This window comes from Planococcus citri, chromosome 5, assembly GCF_950023065.1.
Source record: "Planococcus citri chromosome 5, ihPlaCitr1.1, whole genome shotgun sequence".
NCBI lineage: Eukaryota > Metazoa > Arthropoda > Insecta > Hemiptera > Pseudococcidae > Planococcus > Planococcus citri.
In genome coordinates this window covers 17,642,183-17,657,293 of record NC_088681.1, presented here as the reverse complement: position 1 = coordinate 17,657,293, position 15,111 = coordinate 17,642,183, and the positions used below count along the sequence as shown (strand labels likewise).

The 15,111-nt window shown below is 33.7% G+C and overlaps 2 protein-coding genes across 2 annotated transcripts; both read left to right on the top strand.

Annotated features, from left to right (window-relative positions):
• Positions 1-1,106: 1,106 nt before the first annotated feature.
• On the top strand, positions 1,107-7,616 carry LOC135846411 (cytochrome P450 4g1-like). Its single transcript, XM_065365491.1, has 12 exons — positions 1,107-1,584; positions 1,673-1,776; positions 1,850-1,931; positions 3,613-3,801; positions 3,998-4,067; positions 4,156-4,282; positions 4,366-4,429; positions 4,970-5,088; positions 5,208-5,276; positions 5,382-5,553; positions 6,134-6,313; positions 7,338-7,616. Exons 1-12 carry the CDS (start codon positions 1,419-1,421, stop codon positions 7,508-7,510), a joined length of 1,515 nt encoding a protein of 504 aa, XP_065221563.1. The 5' UTR covers positions 1,107-1,418; the 3' UTR covers positions 7,511-7,616.
• A 50-nt stretch (positions 7,617-7,666) lies between these two features.
• Positions 7,667-14,454, top strand: LOC135846424 (cytochrome P450 4C1-like). Its single transcript, XM_065365509.1, has 12 exons — positions 7,667-10,282; positions 10,374-10,477; positions 10,554-10,635; positions 10,844-11,032; positions 12,195-12,264; positions 12,364-12,490; positions 12,575-12,638; positions 13,266-13,372; positions 13,484-13,552; positions 13,641-13,812; positions 13,882-14,061; positions 14,167-14,454. The coding sequence occupies exons 1-12, from the start codon at positions 10,117-10,119 to the stop codon at positions 14,325-14,327; spliced, it is 1,491 nt and encodes a 496-aa protein (XP_065221581.1). The 5' UTR covers positions 7,667-10,116; the 3' UTR covers positions 14,328-14,454.
• The last annotated feature ends 657 nt before the right edge of the window (positions 14,455-15,111 follow it).

Sequence of the window (15,111 nt, the reverse complement as noted above, 5' to 3'; positions counted from 1 at the left end):
TGCTCAGTACAACAGAAATTGGAAGCTCGAAACTGGGCTATTTTTCCCAAAACAGGTTGTACAGGGGGTCAGAGCAAAAAAACCACGATATTAAATTTACACCCGGATGCTTCATGGCTACAGAATCATACATGTTAAAAAGCTCTGAACGACTGAATCATTCAATGTTCCACTCTTTTTTTTTAAATCATTGATTAAATTGAATAATACTATATTACTTCGAGTCTTCGATTCGATGTCTTTAATTCAACTACTATAATTAAAAATATACATCGATTCTGTTTTGTATATTTTTATTTTTCAAATTTCAATACAAAAATGAAAAAAAAAAACTTGTAAGGTGTTTTTGTAAGATACCTAAAAAAGATTTGAAAAATTGAAATCTTTGAAAATTAAAAAAAAATATGTAAATAAATAAAAAGTAACCGAGTACCTACGAGCTGTGCCCCTACATTTTAAAGCAATTTTCAAAAAAAAAAAATCAATGGTTCTAAAAAGAGAAAAAATGTATGTAGTGAAACACGTTTTGTTGAAAATTTATTTATAATCCTAATTTTTTTAAACTATGTTTCACCCAGTTACAGTTTTTGGGAAAATTATATGTTCAGGGTTATTATGTAATCATGCTCTAATTTTCACATAACAATTGAGCGATAATAACTTCGTCATAATTTGAACACACTGTTGAGCAAATTGAGGAATTTTTCTGTTTACAAACATTTTTTTTTATTTAATCCAATTCACCTAATTACAGTATTTCAAGATACTTATTAATTAGGTACCTTAATAAGCAGACGTTACATTTTTTTCCAGTGCACTAATTTTTGTATATCAGGTACCTGGTCGAGTATCTACGTATTTCTACATAGGTAATAAATTTTTGTTTACATATTTAGAATACAATTTTTAAGGCATACAATGTATCCGTTCCTCGGTGATTAAACGCAGATGCCAAAAAAACCTATAACTGCTTGTAGGTAACCCTTGTTAATTATAAAAATGTATAAATTTCACTATATAGAAAAAATTTTGAACAACTTGGATGTAACCTCGAACGCTTTAGAACACGAATCATTATGTAAATGCAAAGCGTAGGTAAAGTAAAATTTGCTCGACGTACTCGAACTCCTGCAGCAAAAAAATTATTGGCAACATAAAAATAAAAGAATACCTACCGAACACATGACCTAAATACTCGCAAATTGACCAATGGGCACATTCGACAAAAAGCGAGGCTACAGATCGCGAATATTACTCATTTTTTGGAATCCTTTCGAGTAAACTCGGCGTACTTTCTTGAGATAGTTTCTTCTTTCGAATTAATCGCCGGTTTTCGTTCAATAATTAAGTTTTGTTTTTTATTCGATTCGCGTGGTTTTGTTTTTGTGCGTGAACTAATTCCACTTAGCCGTTTCGATATGAATTTCATACAGATATCAGCTTGCATCTCGGTGATTATTATTTTGTTAAGCTACATTCGTAAACTCAAAAACAGAAGGTTCTACAAATTACTCGAACAGTTCCCTTCACATCCCTCGTATCCATTGATCGGAAATGCGCACATGTTGTTTGGATCTGTGGACGGTAATCTGGCTCGTTTGCAATATTTATAAGTTTATCTTCATAGTCACCTATACCTAATGTTGCATTCACAATACTTACTGTCCATCAGATATACTTCCAAAATTTGAAAAAATTATGAAGCTCAACGATCGCGTAGTACACTGGTTCGGCCTTATACCGTGTTTATTTTTGAAAAAACATGAAGATATCGCTGTGAGTATTTTTACGTCTTACATAACTTGGTTTTCTCATATTTTCAACAACCCGGTATTCTTTAAATACATAGATGACATTCAACCTAAGTTCGGATCGTGACTTACTTGGAACACCAGATGATTGGCTCGGTGTAGGAATATTAACTGCCAAATGTAAGACACTTACCTACTTAAAATTACATAATATAGGTAAATGAAAATAATCGTGCTGAAGTGATGAAAATTTCAAAAACAAAGAGTAATAGGTACCTACCTATCCAGTTGAATAGAATGGAATGGAATCCGGCCTGAATTCTTTCAAAGTGAAAATTTTTATGAATGACAATTTTTAAAATTGTAATCAGTAGGTGCCTACCTACACGCTTTAACGGACAATTATTATTTATTAACAAGGGAACCTTTACAACTCGTCAATGCCAATCGAGCTGAAAATTTGATTCACTGAAAGAGCATGTTACCCAGACCTTGGAACCTTTTCAGCTGCCGAAGTTGTAACGTTTTCTTGAATGATTCGAAAATTGTTGGAAAAAAAGTCCACTTCTGCACGTGGTTCTAAATCGGTACAAAAATGATGGCAATAGATTCGGCGGGTCGAAGGGTCGAATTTAGAGTACGTAGGTATAGGTTGAAGTTTTGGGCAATTTTTTGCAAAAATTGACGATTGTAGAATTTTTTTTAATTAAAAATTTTTCAATCAGTAAAAAAATACTCTTCAAGTCATCACCTCAGATTTTCGATTCACTGTCCCTGAGGGGAGAGTTTTTTTAAATCGATTTTTTTAGGTTTTTGAAAGTGGCAACACTGATTTTGACATCATTCGTAGATTTCCTCCTTACAATGTTGGTTTTGAGATATTCAGACAAACATTTTAAAGTTCAATTTAAATTATTATTAGAGATGAAGGATTTGAAATTATTTTATCCACATTGTCATCACAAAAATTAGATTTTCTGCCAAAAGCAAAGGTTCTGCAAAAAAATGAGGAGAATCAAAATTTTCATTTCTCTTTATCACAAACAATAAAAATTTTGGACACAAATCAATTGATGAGAAAAATGAAGGGAAACAATTGTAGAGCTGAGAATTTTTCATTATTGTTGATAAGATTCTCTTTTTTATTGAGGACGATGTTTTGAGGATATTCGAGGAAAAACTTTTTCCTGCTCAACTAAAATTATTATTCGATATGAAGAATTTTAATTTTTTTTTCAAAGTTTTCATCACTAAAACTCGATTTCTTGGGAAAAGGAAAGAGTTCTATAAGAAAAAAATGAAGATGCTGAGACAAAATTTCTGAAGCATAAAAGTTTTCCAATTTTAGAATGTGCATGCGTTTCTAATACTCAATTTCAATTTTCAGTTTTTAGTGAATTTTTACAAATTCAAATTTGGTTGATTTCTCATTGCAAGTAGGTAATAAAAAACAACAACCCAGTATGTAAAATAAAATTCAAAATTGTGCTAGGTATGTTCAATCATTTTATGTTTTTTTTTCTTGTGCACAATCTTAACAAGGTAATTAGTGCAATCTCAACTTGTGCGCAATCCTAACATGTCAGCAAAACTAGCAATTATGCACAAAACTGTTTTACCGTTTGATTTTGGTGTTTTGTACTCATTTTTAAATTTTAACACGTTTTTTGAGGGGGTCGATATTAGGGCCACCTTCTACCGATTCACGCAAATTATGGAAATTTTTGGGGAGTAAGGCTCGAGAAACGGCAAAACACCGGCAACTAACCTGCAACCACCCTACTTCCATACAAACAGAATATTCGATTTCAAGTAGACATGTATTATGAAATCATATGCCCATGTGAGTGAAAATTTTCAGATGAAGAATGGAAGCTATCCAGAAAAATGTTTTCACCAGCTTTCAGCTCGAGTATGCTTTTGAAATATGCGGAAGTCTTCGAGAAACATTCTCTAGAACTTGTTAAAAATTTGAAAGCGGCAGCAAACAGTGGTGAAGAAATTAATGTTTGGAACTGCTGCACAAAATTCACTGTGGAAACAATTATGGGTAGGTAAAAAAAAGGAGAAAAATTCCGCTCCTATTATTTTGACTTATTTTGAATCTCTGCGCATCAATGAACTAGGTATTTACCGAGATATTGCAATTAAATGATACCTACTCATTTATGTATTTTTTTTTTTTTTTTTTTTTTCATAATTGTAAGCAGCTAATCTAATCACATTTTTATGCTTGCGTCACGCAGGAACTCTATTTGATGATTCAATTGAAAGGGGTGGAAAAATGAGAGAGGATTTTTGCATTGCAGTGCATGAGTAAGATTCATAACTGAAATTATAAAATAAACCACGATCTTAAGCATATCAGTATTTCTAATCAAAAAAAAAAAAAAATTATGTATAGTTCCATCCCGTGCGTAATAACACGTTTCCAGTATCCTTGGCTAATTTCACATCATTTAAATAGGATCTATTTGCACATAACACGCAAAATTAATCTCATTCACAACATACAGACTTATCCAACAACGGTGAGTAACCCGTGTATTTTCAATCTCTTTTTCCCCCTTCAACTTTGAAAATTTCACTTAAACTCTTTGTTTCTTTTTTTTAGGTATTGAAAAGAACCATCAAGGATTTCCAGAATCTACGACGTCAAAGTATTACACCTGATGATGGTAAGAAATGCCAAGTGAATCGAATTCCTCAATCTTGCCTTCACTAATAATTATAACTTTACAAAAAAAAAAATACGATTGAATTTTATGGGATATTCCCTATTTTTAACCTGTCAAATCCATTGGTAATGGTTTCGAATCGTTTGGAACAGTTTTGGAGCCACCAGCAGATTTTTGAGACTTGAAATTTCCACAAAATTTTATTAGATGACGTTGGAAAGCCGAAATTTTCTCTACACTTCAATTTTAACACGCTATTGAATCGACTACTCAAGCCTCCAGCAGATTTTTAATATTTGAAATATCAACAAAATTATACCGAATGGAGCTGAAAAGCTGAAATTTACTGCACATTCCAATTTTCAGCATAGGTAATGTAAAAAGGGTTACCTTTAGCTAGATGTTCAGTCAAAAACAGCAAAAATTCTAGCAATTTGTAAACAATGCCACAAAGTCACGTTTTTTATTGCTAACAAAGATTCAAGTTTTCAAGTGACAAATGATGTGTAATAAACCTCTAAATATTATCTTCTGTTACAGTCGATAGTGTCGGCACATCCAAAACAATGATCGACTTTCTGGTACGGTATAAGTTTAAAAATCCCAGCAGCTTCACGGAATCACGTATAAGAGATGAATTATTGCACATTATGGCAGCGGTAAGTAGTACCTGACTTACCTATGCGTAAGAAGAAGATCTCATGAAGCTACCAAATATCTCGAAAGTTAATGAACAAATCTTTATTTATTCTATGTACTTATTTTGTACACATTGAAGGCAACCGAAACGTCATCATTGAGCTTAAGCTTTGCACTGTTGATGTTGGCACTCCATCAAGATGTTCAGGTAACTTCATTAAAGTTCTAATTTACATACAAAATTTATGAAGGGAAATATTTTTTCTACCAACGAACGAGGAATGACTATACCTAACATTATGTATTATGGCAGAAAAAAGCATACGACGAGGTTTCCAAATTCGAAACTGATGATGGCACATTCACTCCGAACGATGTCATAAATAATATGCCATATTTGGAACAATGCGTCAAAGAAACATTACGACTGTATAATCCAGTAGCATTAATGACCAGACGTATCCATAAGGATATTAAGTTGAACGGTAGGTTGCTTCCATTAGATAGTCAGTAGCCCATAATAAGGGAATATTTTTCTCTACAGGGTGCCTGATGAGTGGAGTCAAAACTTCAGATTTAGATGCACTTAGCAAACGTCAGATGTACATGTTGCCTATATTTGCAATTTAAGGGGCAACCCAGCTTTAAAAAAAAATTGAGAAAAAACGTATTTTTGACCTTGGGAATGGACAGTACCTACTTCGGAACAAAACAAATTTTGCCATTATGAATTTGTGGCTACCTAACTTTGAAATTGAAGGGGCTAGAAATATTTTAAAAGAAAAGATTGAGAAAAATATAATTTTGACCTTAGGAACGGGTTCCTGTTTTCATTCATATTGTTTTGTTGGAAATTAAGAATTCAGCTACTTTTTTGTGGGCCTTTCGATTGGGCAGGGTGTTCTATTAGGGAAGACCCGGGCAAGAGGAACCAATTTTTTTCAAGCTTCCAAAAACGTGTGTTAGAATGATTTAATCGTCGGTTTTGGCGCGATTTCGTAAACAGAGCGGGGTGGACATGGACCTGCGTTGACCTACATTAATTGTTTTTCCCCCTATGCTCAGATAATGCGATAATTCCTGCAAATACACTAGTGTTGGGTTTGACACAATTTGCAAATTGGGATCCTGATTTGTACAAAAATCCGGAGAAATTCGATCCCGAGAACTACAGCATGGAAGCGGAAGAAGCACGACCTAAAACAAGTCGACTGAGCTTCGGACATGGACCAAGATCCTGCATAGGTAAATGACAAACAATCATTCGAGAAACCGAACGTTCAGGAAAATCAGACTAAAAACCATTGAGAAGGCGCAAAAATCTACTTCTTTAGAGCTGAAAAGTCGAAACCCCTAATAGGCATATCTAGGACCCCCTCCAAACGCACATGCAAATTTTCCAGCCTTCCAAGTCGATTTTTGAAGTTTCTCTTCTCCGAATTACTCTAAAAAGTTGATTTTGATTTTTTTACTTTTTTCACCTCCTTTTGACACACCTCATTTTTAGGCAAAATAATCTCCACTCATATTTTTCAAATCCAACGTAAAATCACACAAAATATGAAATTCCTCTAGCTATAGCTGACATGTTCTCTAGTCCAAGAAGAGGAGGAGGGATGAAAAAACATCAGACATGTTTAAAATCTAAGTTAAAAAAAATATGTAAGTATTATTTTTTTTTTAGATCATTTCATGATTATATGTATTGCGCCAGCAAAAACCTGGTTTGAATTTTTCAACCGAACCGTTTATTCAATTTGTGGACACCCTATGAATGGGCCTGAAATTTTAAAGGTCGCTTTTGAAAGCCCTTATTTTTCCCTACTCAACGCCGCTTCATTCATCTTGCTAGCTCTTTCCACTTAGAAATAAAAGCCCCCTGGCACTACTTTTGTGTCATCTGTAGAAATAATTCAGCAGATGCAGAACAAATTCGTACCTTTTTCCAAGGAACTAGACCCATTGCGACTTACAAATGCGACCTATCTCAGAAGTATAATACAACGATTTGCAACTAAGCATTCATACTGCCTTCAAAATCATCCTAACAATGAAAGCGAACCTCTCTGTGTAGGTACCCGATGTAAGGAGGCGTTTAGAAAGAAAAAAAATTTGATTTAATTTAGAAATTTTGTACAATCGATATGTACCATTGTATGCTTTAGATGTTTTCTTCCTAACAGTAAAAGCATTAAATAGGTACCTACGAGTATATGAAAAAAAATGCAGCATGACAGTATATTTATCGTGTGTGCTGAATGTTCAACAGGTGCCAAGTACGCGATGTTATCCATCAAAATGGTAATTGCTCTCATTTTACGTAAATATCATTTATCAACCAGTGTCAAGGAGTTCACAAAAGAACATATAAAAATGGATCTCAGCATCAGAAGTAAAATCGGCTATCCTATCAAATTTACGAGCAGGAAAGAAGTTCATTAATCATGGAAAAGAATTGATCGATAATTTCTGTAATACAGCTTATTGGTATTTGTAAATCTTCCATTTATAAGTATATTTTGTTGATATAAGTATAATTTCACATTAAGCTCATGATAATATTTAATTCAACAAGAAAAATGTTCATCTTCTGATATGATTGGAAGGTTGAAACCTGCAAAAGCCACTTCGGGTACATCTTCCATTTGTACTGTGAAAATTTGGACCCTCTAGGTCAATTTGGAGGGCCTCATCTAGGCTTTCCTAAACGTCGAAAAACACATTTGACCCTGGAGAGGGGTCAAATAGGGTTGGAGGATTGAAACCTGCAAAAGGCACTTCAGGTACATCTTCCCATTTCACTGTGAAAATTTGGACCCTCTAGGTCAATTTCGAGAGCCTGTGGGCTTTCCTAAACGTTGGTAGAAAGTTGAAAAACATGAAAAATAGCCCAAAATTTCACTTTTTTGACCCTGGAGAGAGGTCAAATAGGGTTGGAAGGTTGAAATCTGCAATAATCACTCATGGGGCACCCTCTCATTGTGTTCTGCAAATTTGGACCCCCTAGATCAATTTTAGGGGTGAGGGGGTCAAAAATTAGGGTCAAATGTGGGGTTTTCCACCTTAAATGGAGTGGCGATGACCTAAGAAACTGAAATTTGGATTTGTTGATCACAATGGGGGTACTAACCAATGGTATGATTTTGTTTTTTTTCGTCCATTTTGGGTCATATTATGCCTCTCCAAAAAATGACCTTTCTGTAATTTTCAACTTTGACCCTCCCCACCGCAAGGTTCAACTCTAACTTTTAAAAGAACCCCATTTCCCAAGTTTGATTTCATTTTGTTAATTAGAACAGGTTCCAAGCCATAAAATGTAAAAATCACTAATATTTATAGATTTAAACTTAGTCATTGTGGTGCCCATTTGAAGTATACGTAGTCATTGTGGTGCCCGGTTTTGGGCACCACAAGGTCTTTTTATATAAAATGATGTAGAATTGAATGAAATGCACTCTAAGGAGGACACATTTTTTTGAGGCATAACGGGCACCATTACGTATATCTAAAACCTTAAACTGCACCAAAACACCTTTATCATACATCATATATATGTGATCCTGATCCTCTATGTACGTGGGCACCACAATTACCATAAAAGACCCGGGCACCACAAGGTACTAAGTAACTAAGTAAAGTGTATTCATATAAATATAAAATCTGGCACACCGGGAATCGTCTAGTTTGAGCTGAAAACGTCGAGAACTATCAACATTTTTGACCCCCCCCCCGACCATTTTACCCAAAGTTGGGCCTACCGCAATAGCCATCATTTTTTACAAAAATTTGACTAAAAATACAGTCTTTGGGCAATTTTCGGATAAAAACTGGAACTTTGGAAATTTTTGCCAACAAACGACAATTTTGAGTAACTTCTGGCATGGAGCAACACTTTTAGGTAATTCGGACAATAAGTCGAGCTATTCTGAAATAGGTAGTTGACAAAAAGTGAATTGTCCGCAATTTTAGCTGAGTATCTAACGCTGTAAAGGCAGTGTAACCAGTTGGAAAAGTACATACGAACAAATATAAAGAAGTGAACAATTCAAAATTAACTCCAAGATTTGGAAAAATTAATTTAAAAATTGAAAAAAAATAATAAACAAAATAACCTAGTACCTATGTAGGGCCTTGTTCCTACATTTTAAATCAATTTTTGAAAAAAAATCAATGATTCTGTGCCAAAAAAAAATTGAAGTGAAACACGTTTTTTCAATTTTTTTCAGCTTGTCTCACCTAGTTTTAGACTTTGGGAAAATTATACGTTTAGGTACTTAACCTGAGGTTATAAATGTAGGTAATAGTTCTCTTGATTCATCGCATCTATTTCAAAGTGAAATATTTTTGAATACCTAGGTAGGTACTTACTTTAAATTGTGTTTTACAATTTTTAGTGCATAATTTAAACACCGGTTCTTTGGTAATTACTCCTTCATACCTACATAACGAATATTTTCTCATCATTACACAACCAAAGAAGAAAAAATACCTACTTATAAAAAATTAAATAAGAAACATCAACTTCATAGTGCAAGAAAAAACTTTCAACAATAATCAGTAACCTTAGGTAATTTCATTCAATTTGAACAACTTAGTAAGTAGATACCATATAAAAAAAATTTAAAAAAGAAGAAGGAAAAAAATGCAAGAGGTAATTTTCCACGACACCTCATCAAAATTCTGCATTAAAAAAACTACCTACCTATAATAAAAAATTGAAACGACTACCTACCTAATTAATTAGTATAGTACCAAAAATTTATGACTGCTTGTAAAATAGTTGTAACCATCTGGTTAAGATGATGCTTACAAAATATCTACTGAAAATTTTCGACAAACCAAAGTTGTTGTTCCGCTAGCAGGTACCTACCAACAGTTTATTTATTCGCATTTTTTCGTTGTAAACGTTTCGTGCTAAATTCATAGTCCTTCAGCTTTTACGACTCGTTGCGATTTTTTCGTTCAACTTAATCACTGATTTGATCAATATAACTTTTCATTTTGTTGCTCGAGTGGTTTTGTTTTGTGGCGGTTTTTTTCTTTTCAATATGAATGCTGTACAGATACTAGCTTGTATAATGATAATCGTGATTTTGATTAAACATCTCCGCAAGTCTAAAAACAAGAGATTTTACGAATTGCTCGAACAGTTTTCTTCACATCCGAGGTATCCACTGATTGGAAATGCACACATGCTCTTTGGACCCGTAGACGGTAATCTGATACGTTTTCAATAGTTCACAGCTCATCTCTGTACTTAGGTAGGTATCAGCAATAGTGAATAAATTAATTTATTGTTCATCAGGTTTACTTTCAAGATTTGAAAAAATTATGAATCTTGATGATCGCGTTCTATACTGGTTTGGTCCGCTACCATTATTATACCTGAAAAAACACGATGATATCGCTGTCAGTATTTTTTATTTTATTTTTCACAAATCGCATGTACAAAAATATTTATTATGAATCAATAATGCATTAACAGGTGGTATTGAATCAAAGCTCAGATCGTGACTTTCTTGGAGTAACAGATGAGTGGCTGGGTATGGGGATATTAAACGCCAGATGTAAGATATAGGCTACAGTAGAGCAAGTACAAACATATTAGACACAAAAGTGACAAGAGGAAAATTCTCCAAAATTGGGTAAAAAAAAATCAGCAGGAATATTTTCCTCTGTTACGTCACTACTAGCATCCAAACGCCAAGAATATATATATTTTTTAATGAGCCTTTTTTCCACCTGTGACCTGTACCTACTGCTAAAAATTTACAGATGAAGAATGGAAGACGTCTAGAAAAATGTTATCGCCAGCTTTCAGCTCGAATATGCTTTTGAAATATGCAGAAGTCTTTGAAAAACATTCCCTTGAATTCGTTGAAAATTTAAAACCAGTTGCAATCAGTGGTGAAGAAATTGATGTTTGGAATTGGTTAACGAAAGCATCTATAGACGCAATTTCAGGTAGGTACATACGAGTACCTATTTTTAAAAAAAGAAGAAAAGTTCAGCTCAAGTCGAGGGTGGACCTCTGATTTTAACGAGACAAATTTTTTTGGAAAAATCATGATTCCCAAAATAGCAAAAAAATTGCAATATTAGCTCGATTTGATGTTCTGATTTTTGGGAGTTTTTGAAAATCTGAAATTAAACTTTTTCGGTGAGTTATGATTTTATTAGAAAATTCAGTAAAAATGATGAATATTATAGTCCTGAGACTCCTAGATCAAATCCCTTGAACCGAACGACATTATTTTTAATCATTTTGGATCCGCTAGTGTGATTTTTCATACTTCCAGAATTTTAAAATTTCTGCAGAAGGCTCGGAAATTGATCCAGGCAGCGAAAAATAGTAAATGCAGTTAATCAACATTTCAGCTGATTTCCAGGCGGACTCTTCCAGTGTGTTATTTTGATCAGGAACTTATTTCTGATCATTTTGTAAATCTTTCAAACTCAGGTAAAAAAATCAAAATACTCACTGGGGTGAGGTCCTACTGGAAAAGCCATACAACTGGGTTTTTAGCGACCCAAATTAATTTTCACGCTTTGTTGTGAAATTTTATAATCCTCAAAAAATTTAAAACCCAGCCGGAGGATTTTAGATTCTTCCAAATTTCAAAAAATATACCGCTTTTTGCTTAGTTTCAAAAATTTTCCTGCAAAGAATTTTTTTTTAATTCTTCGGTTTTTTTCTCCTGATAAATAAGTATCTAGATATATGAAGGCGAAAAAGTGTAAAAAAACTCTAAATGTGTCTCTCTATAAATTGGTCCAAAAATGAAGATAACCCTATACTCGTTCAACAGATCGAAAATAATCCAGAATTCAATTTTTAGCTGCCGAAATCTATTTTCACGCCTTTTGGAGAAATTTGACAACATTCTGAAGGAATCGAAAATCGTACTGGAGGCTCCAAAATGACCAAAAATGGTAAAATTATGTTTCGAAAGAGAGTTTGGCATCAATCTCAGGACTCGAGCTGCTTAAAGATTGATTTTTCCAAAAATCCAGGTCCTGTTCAAATCGGATATGGACACCTCTCGATTCGGTTGGTAGGTAGGTAGATAGGTAGGTACTCTTTCAACCCCAACATCTTGAATTTTGTGCATTTGTGTCATTGTAGAAACCTCATTCGGTGTTTCAATCCAAACCGGTGGAAAAATGGGAGAGGCTTTTTGCATTGCTATGCATGAGTAAGAATCATCATCAATTATAATTAGTTCCCAAGTAAATGAAACATTAGCAGGATAAGATCCTTATAATTCATAAAACACCGTAACATTTTTGTTTAGTGCCGTCAACTTCATGGTGAAACGTTTCCAGTATCCTTGGCTGATTTTACCTCGAGTAAATATGATCTATTTACGCATGATTGGTAAAATTAATTCAATCCATAACGTTCAACAATATCCCAACACGGTAAGTAAACCCTCCATGTATTTTCAATCTTTTTTTTTTCAAAATACGAAATTTTTACATCAACTTTTTGACCTTTTCTGGCAGGTATTGAAAAAAAAGATTGAGGATTTCCAGAATCTACAACGTGACAGTAATATATCTGATCATAGTAAGAAAACACGTGTCAATCTAATTCCTAGATCTGATTACGAAGGCATACAGAAAAACTTTCTTTTCAAGGGTGACCCAAAATTTTCATATCTACACGATTACCTATACCTATAGGTACCTAGTTCCAAATTGGCGATTGTTGCCTCTGACTGTCCCTTTGCATTGGAAGTTTTCAACCAAATTTCATAGTCCTCCATAAAAAAGGGAATCTTCCTAAGATTCACGGTTTTTTCGCTTTTACCCTTGCCCAGTCGATTGGTCCATGTTTGGAAGACGTTTACTGAGATTCTGCATCATCCTACATTTTTTTTTATCCAGCATTTTCAGAAACAATTTTTGTTTTCACATCTTCTACTATTCATTAAATTCAATTCCTATTTCCGTCCGAATGTTTCATTTTGATTCTTCAGTTGGAATGGGATTCAAAATTAGGTACATTGCAATAATTCACATGACATTCAGTACCATATAATAATAAACTGCAGACGTTCAATAATCAAAATAAAGCGACTTGAGAAGGAAAAGTAAAAAAATTCGAATCAGCGTTTTCATAAAACCTTTCATGTACCTAACATAATTTTTAAATTTTCAAGTAAAAAATGATGCATTGCATTTATTATTACAGTCGACACATCCAAAGCAATAATCGATTCACTGGTTCGGTGTAGCTTTAAAAGTGTCAACGTCACCGAAACACGTATGAGAGATGAATTATTACACATAATGGGAGCGGTAAGTATGCAGTAAATCATTCCTACATACTCATGAAGATTTCTGCAGCTATACCAAAGATCTCAAAAAGTTGATATACCAATCTTTAATTTTTTTTATTTTGTATTAAAGGCAATTGAAACTTCACCATTGAACACAAGTTTTGTAATGTTAATGTTGGCGATCCATCAAGATATTCAGGTAATTTCATTTCTGGGTTAAGATTTCCACTTTTGGGAGAACTTTTTTTTTTACTCATCAACGACTAAAACCGTTCATATTCTTGCAGCAAAAAGCATACGACGAGGTTTCCAAACTCGAAACTGATTATGGCACTTTTGCACCAAACGATGTCATCAATAGTATGCCATATTTGGATCAATGCATCAAAGAAACATTACGAATGTTTAGTCCTGTGATAATAACAACCAGACGCATCCATAAGGATATTATGTTGAAAGGTAGATCGCTATTTGCTTCCATTGAATCTTATTTACTCATAATGATTGTATTTTTTTTCACAATTCCAGATAACAAGATAATTCCAGCAAATGCATTTGTCGGGACGTTCATACATTTTGCAAATTACGATCCTGAATTATATAAAAATCCGGAGAAATTCGATCCTGATCACTTTAGTAAGGAGGCAGTTGAAGCACGACCTAAAACAAGCCAACTGAGTTTTGGATATGGATCAAGATCTTGCATAGGTAGTAAACAGAAAATTATTCACACGATATCAGCTGGTTTATCGAAGCAAACTTTCATTGTGTATATATGCCAATTTTTATTGTATTACGTTGAATGTTCAACAGGTGGTAAGTACGCGATGTTATTCAACAAAATGCTAGTAGCTTACATTCTACGCGATTATCATTTATCAACCAGTGTCAAAGAGTTTACAAGAGAACACATCAAAATGGACCTCAGCATCAAAAGTAAAATCGGCTACCCCATAAAATTTACAAGCAGGTGAAAAGTCCAGCAATGAGAAAAACATAAATAAGTATACCATAAAGAATGATTTGCTGAAGTGTGATTTGGTTTTTGTGCATTATTCATTGTATTATTGAAAGTGATGTCCATTATAATGTTCTACGAGACTTGAAATTCATTTCTTCTAATGAGAAACAATAAATTCAACACATTTTTACGCATATTATTGTAGTTTCAGCAAAATTAAATTTCTTTGATTTTTTTTACATCTCATGAAAATTAAATAGAAACTAGACAAGCGCAGCTGTAATCAGTGTGCGTAGCGTATTTCCTGATTTTGACAGCACAACACAATTTCAAAAAAAGCACAACGCGATTTCAAAAAAAGCACAACTTTGAAAAAAGCACAATGCAAATTTGAAAAAAAGCACAATGCTGTTTCCGAAAAAGCGCAACGTGATTTTGAAAAAACACAATTTGGATTTCAAAAGCAGAACACAATTGAAGAGTGATATTCCAAAACTCGCTTTGTCCATTTTTATCAAAGTTGGGTTTTCAGTGGTACCTGGTAGATGAAGTATTAACTCACATTCCTACATCATCAACCTACCAAAATGAGGTGTTAAACTCGCCTAAATAGTCAATTCACTAAAAATTTAAAAAAAAATAATGTTCCAAAACGCGTTTTGTCCACTTTTATTGAAATTTTTTTCAGCAGTATTTAGTGGATGAAATGTATACCTACACTCCTACATCATAAATCCACCCAAATAAAGTGCACAACTCGCATAAAAAGCCAATTTACCCGTTTAAAGGGAAACTGT

Coding starts and splice junctions, on each gene's coding strand:
- LOC135846411 (XM_065365491.1), top strand. CDS start 1,419: ATGAATTTCATACAGATATCAGCTTGCATCTCGGTGATTATTATTTTG. Junction 1,932..3,612: donor AGGAATATTAACTGCCAAAT/GTAAGACACTTA, acceptor GAAAATTTTCAG/ATGAAGAATGGAAGCTATCC. Junction 4,430..4,969: donor AAGTATTACACCTGATGATG/GTAAGAAATGCC, acceptor CTTCTGTTACAG/TCGATAGTGTCGGCACATCC.
- LOC135846424 (XM_065365509.1), top strand. CDS start 10,117: ATGAATGCTGTACAGATACTAGCTTGTATAATGATAATCGTGATTTTG. Junction 12,639..13,265: donor CAGTAATATATCTGATCATA/GTAAGAAAACAC, acceptor TTATTATTACAG/TCGACACATCCAAAGCAATA. Junction 14,062..14,166: donor TGGATCAAGATCTTGCATAG/GTAGTAAACAGA, acceptor AATGTTCAACAG/GTGGTAAGTACGCGATGTTA.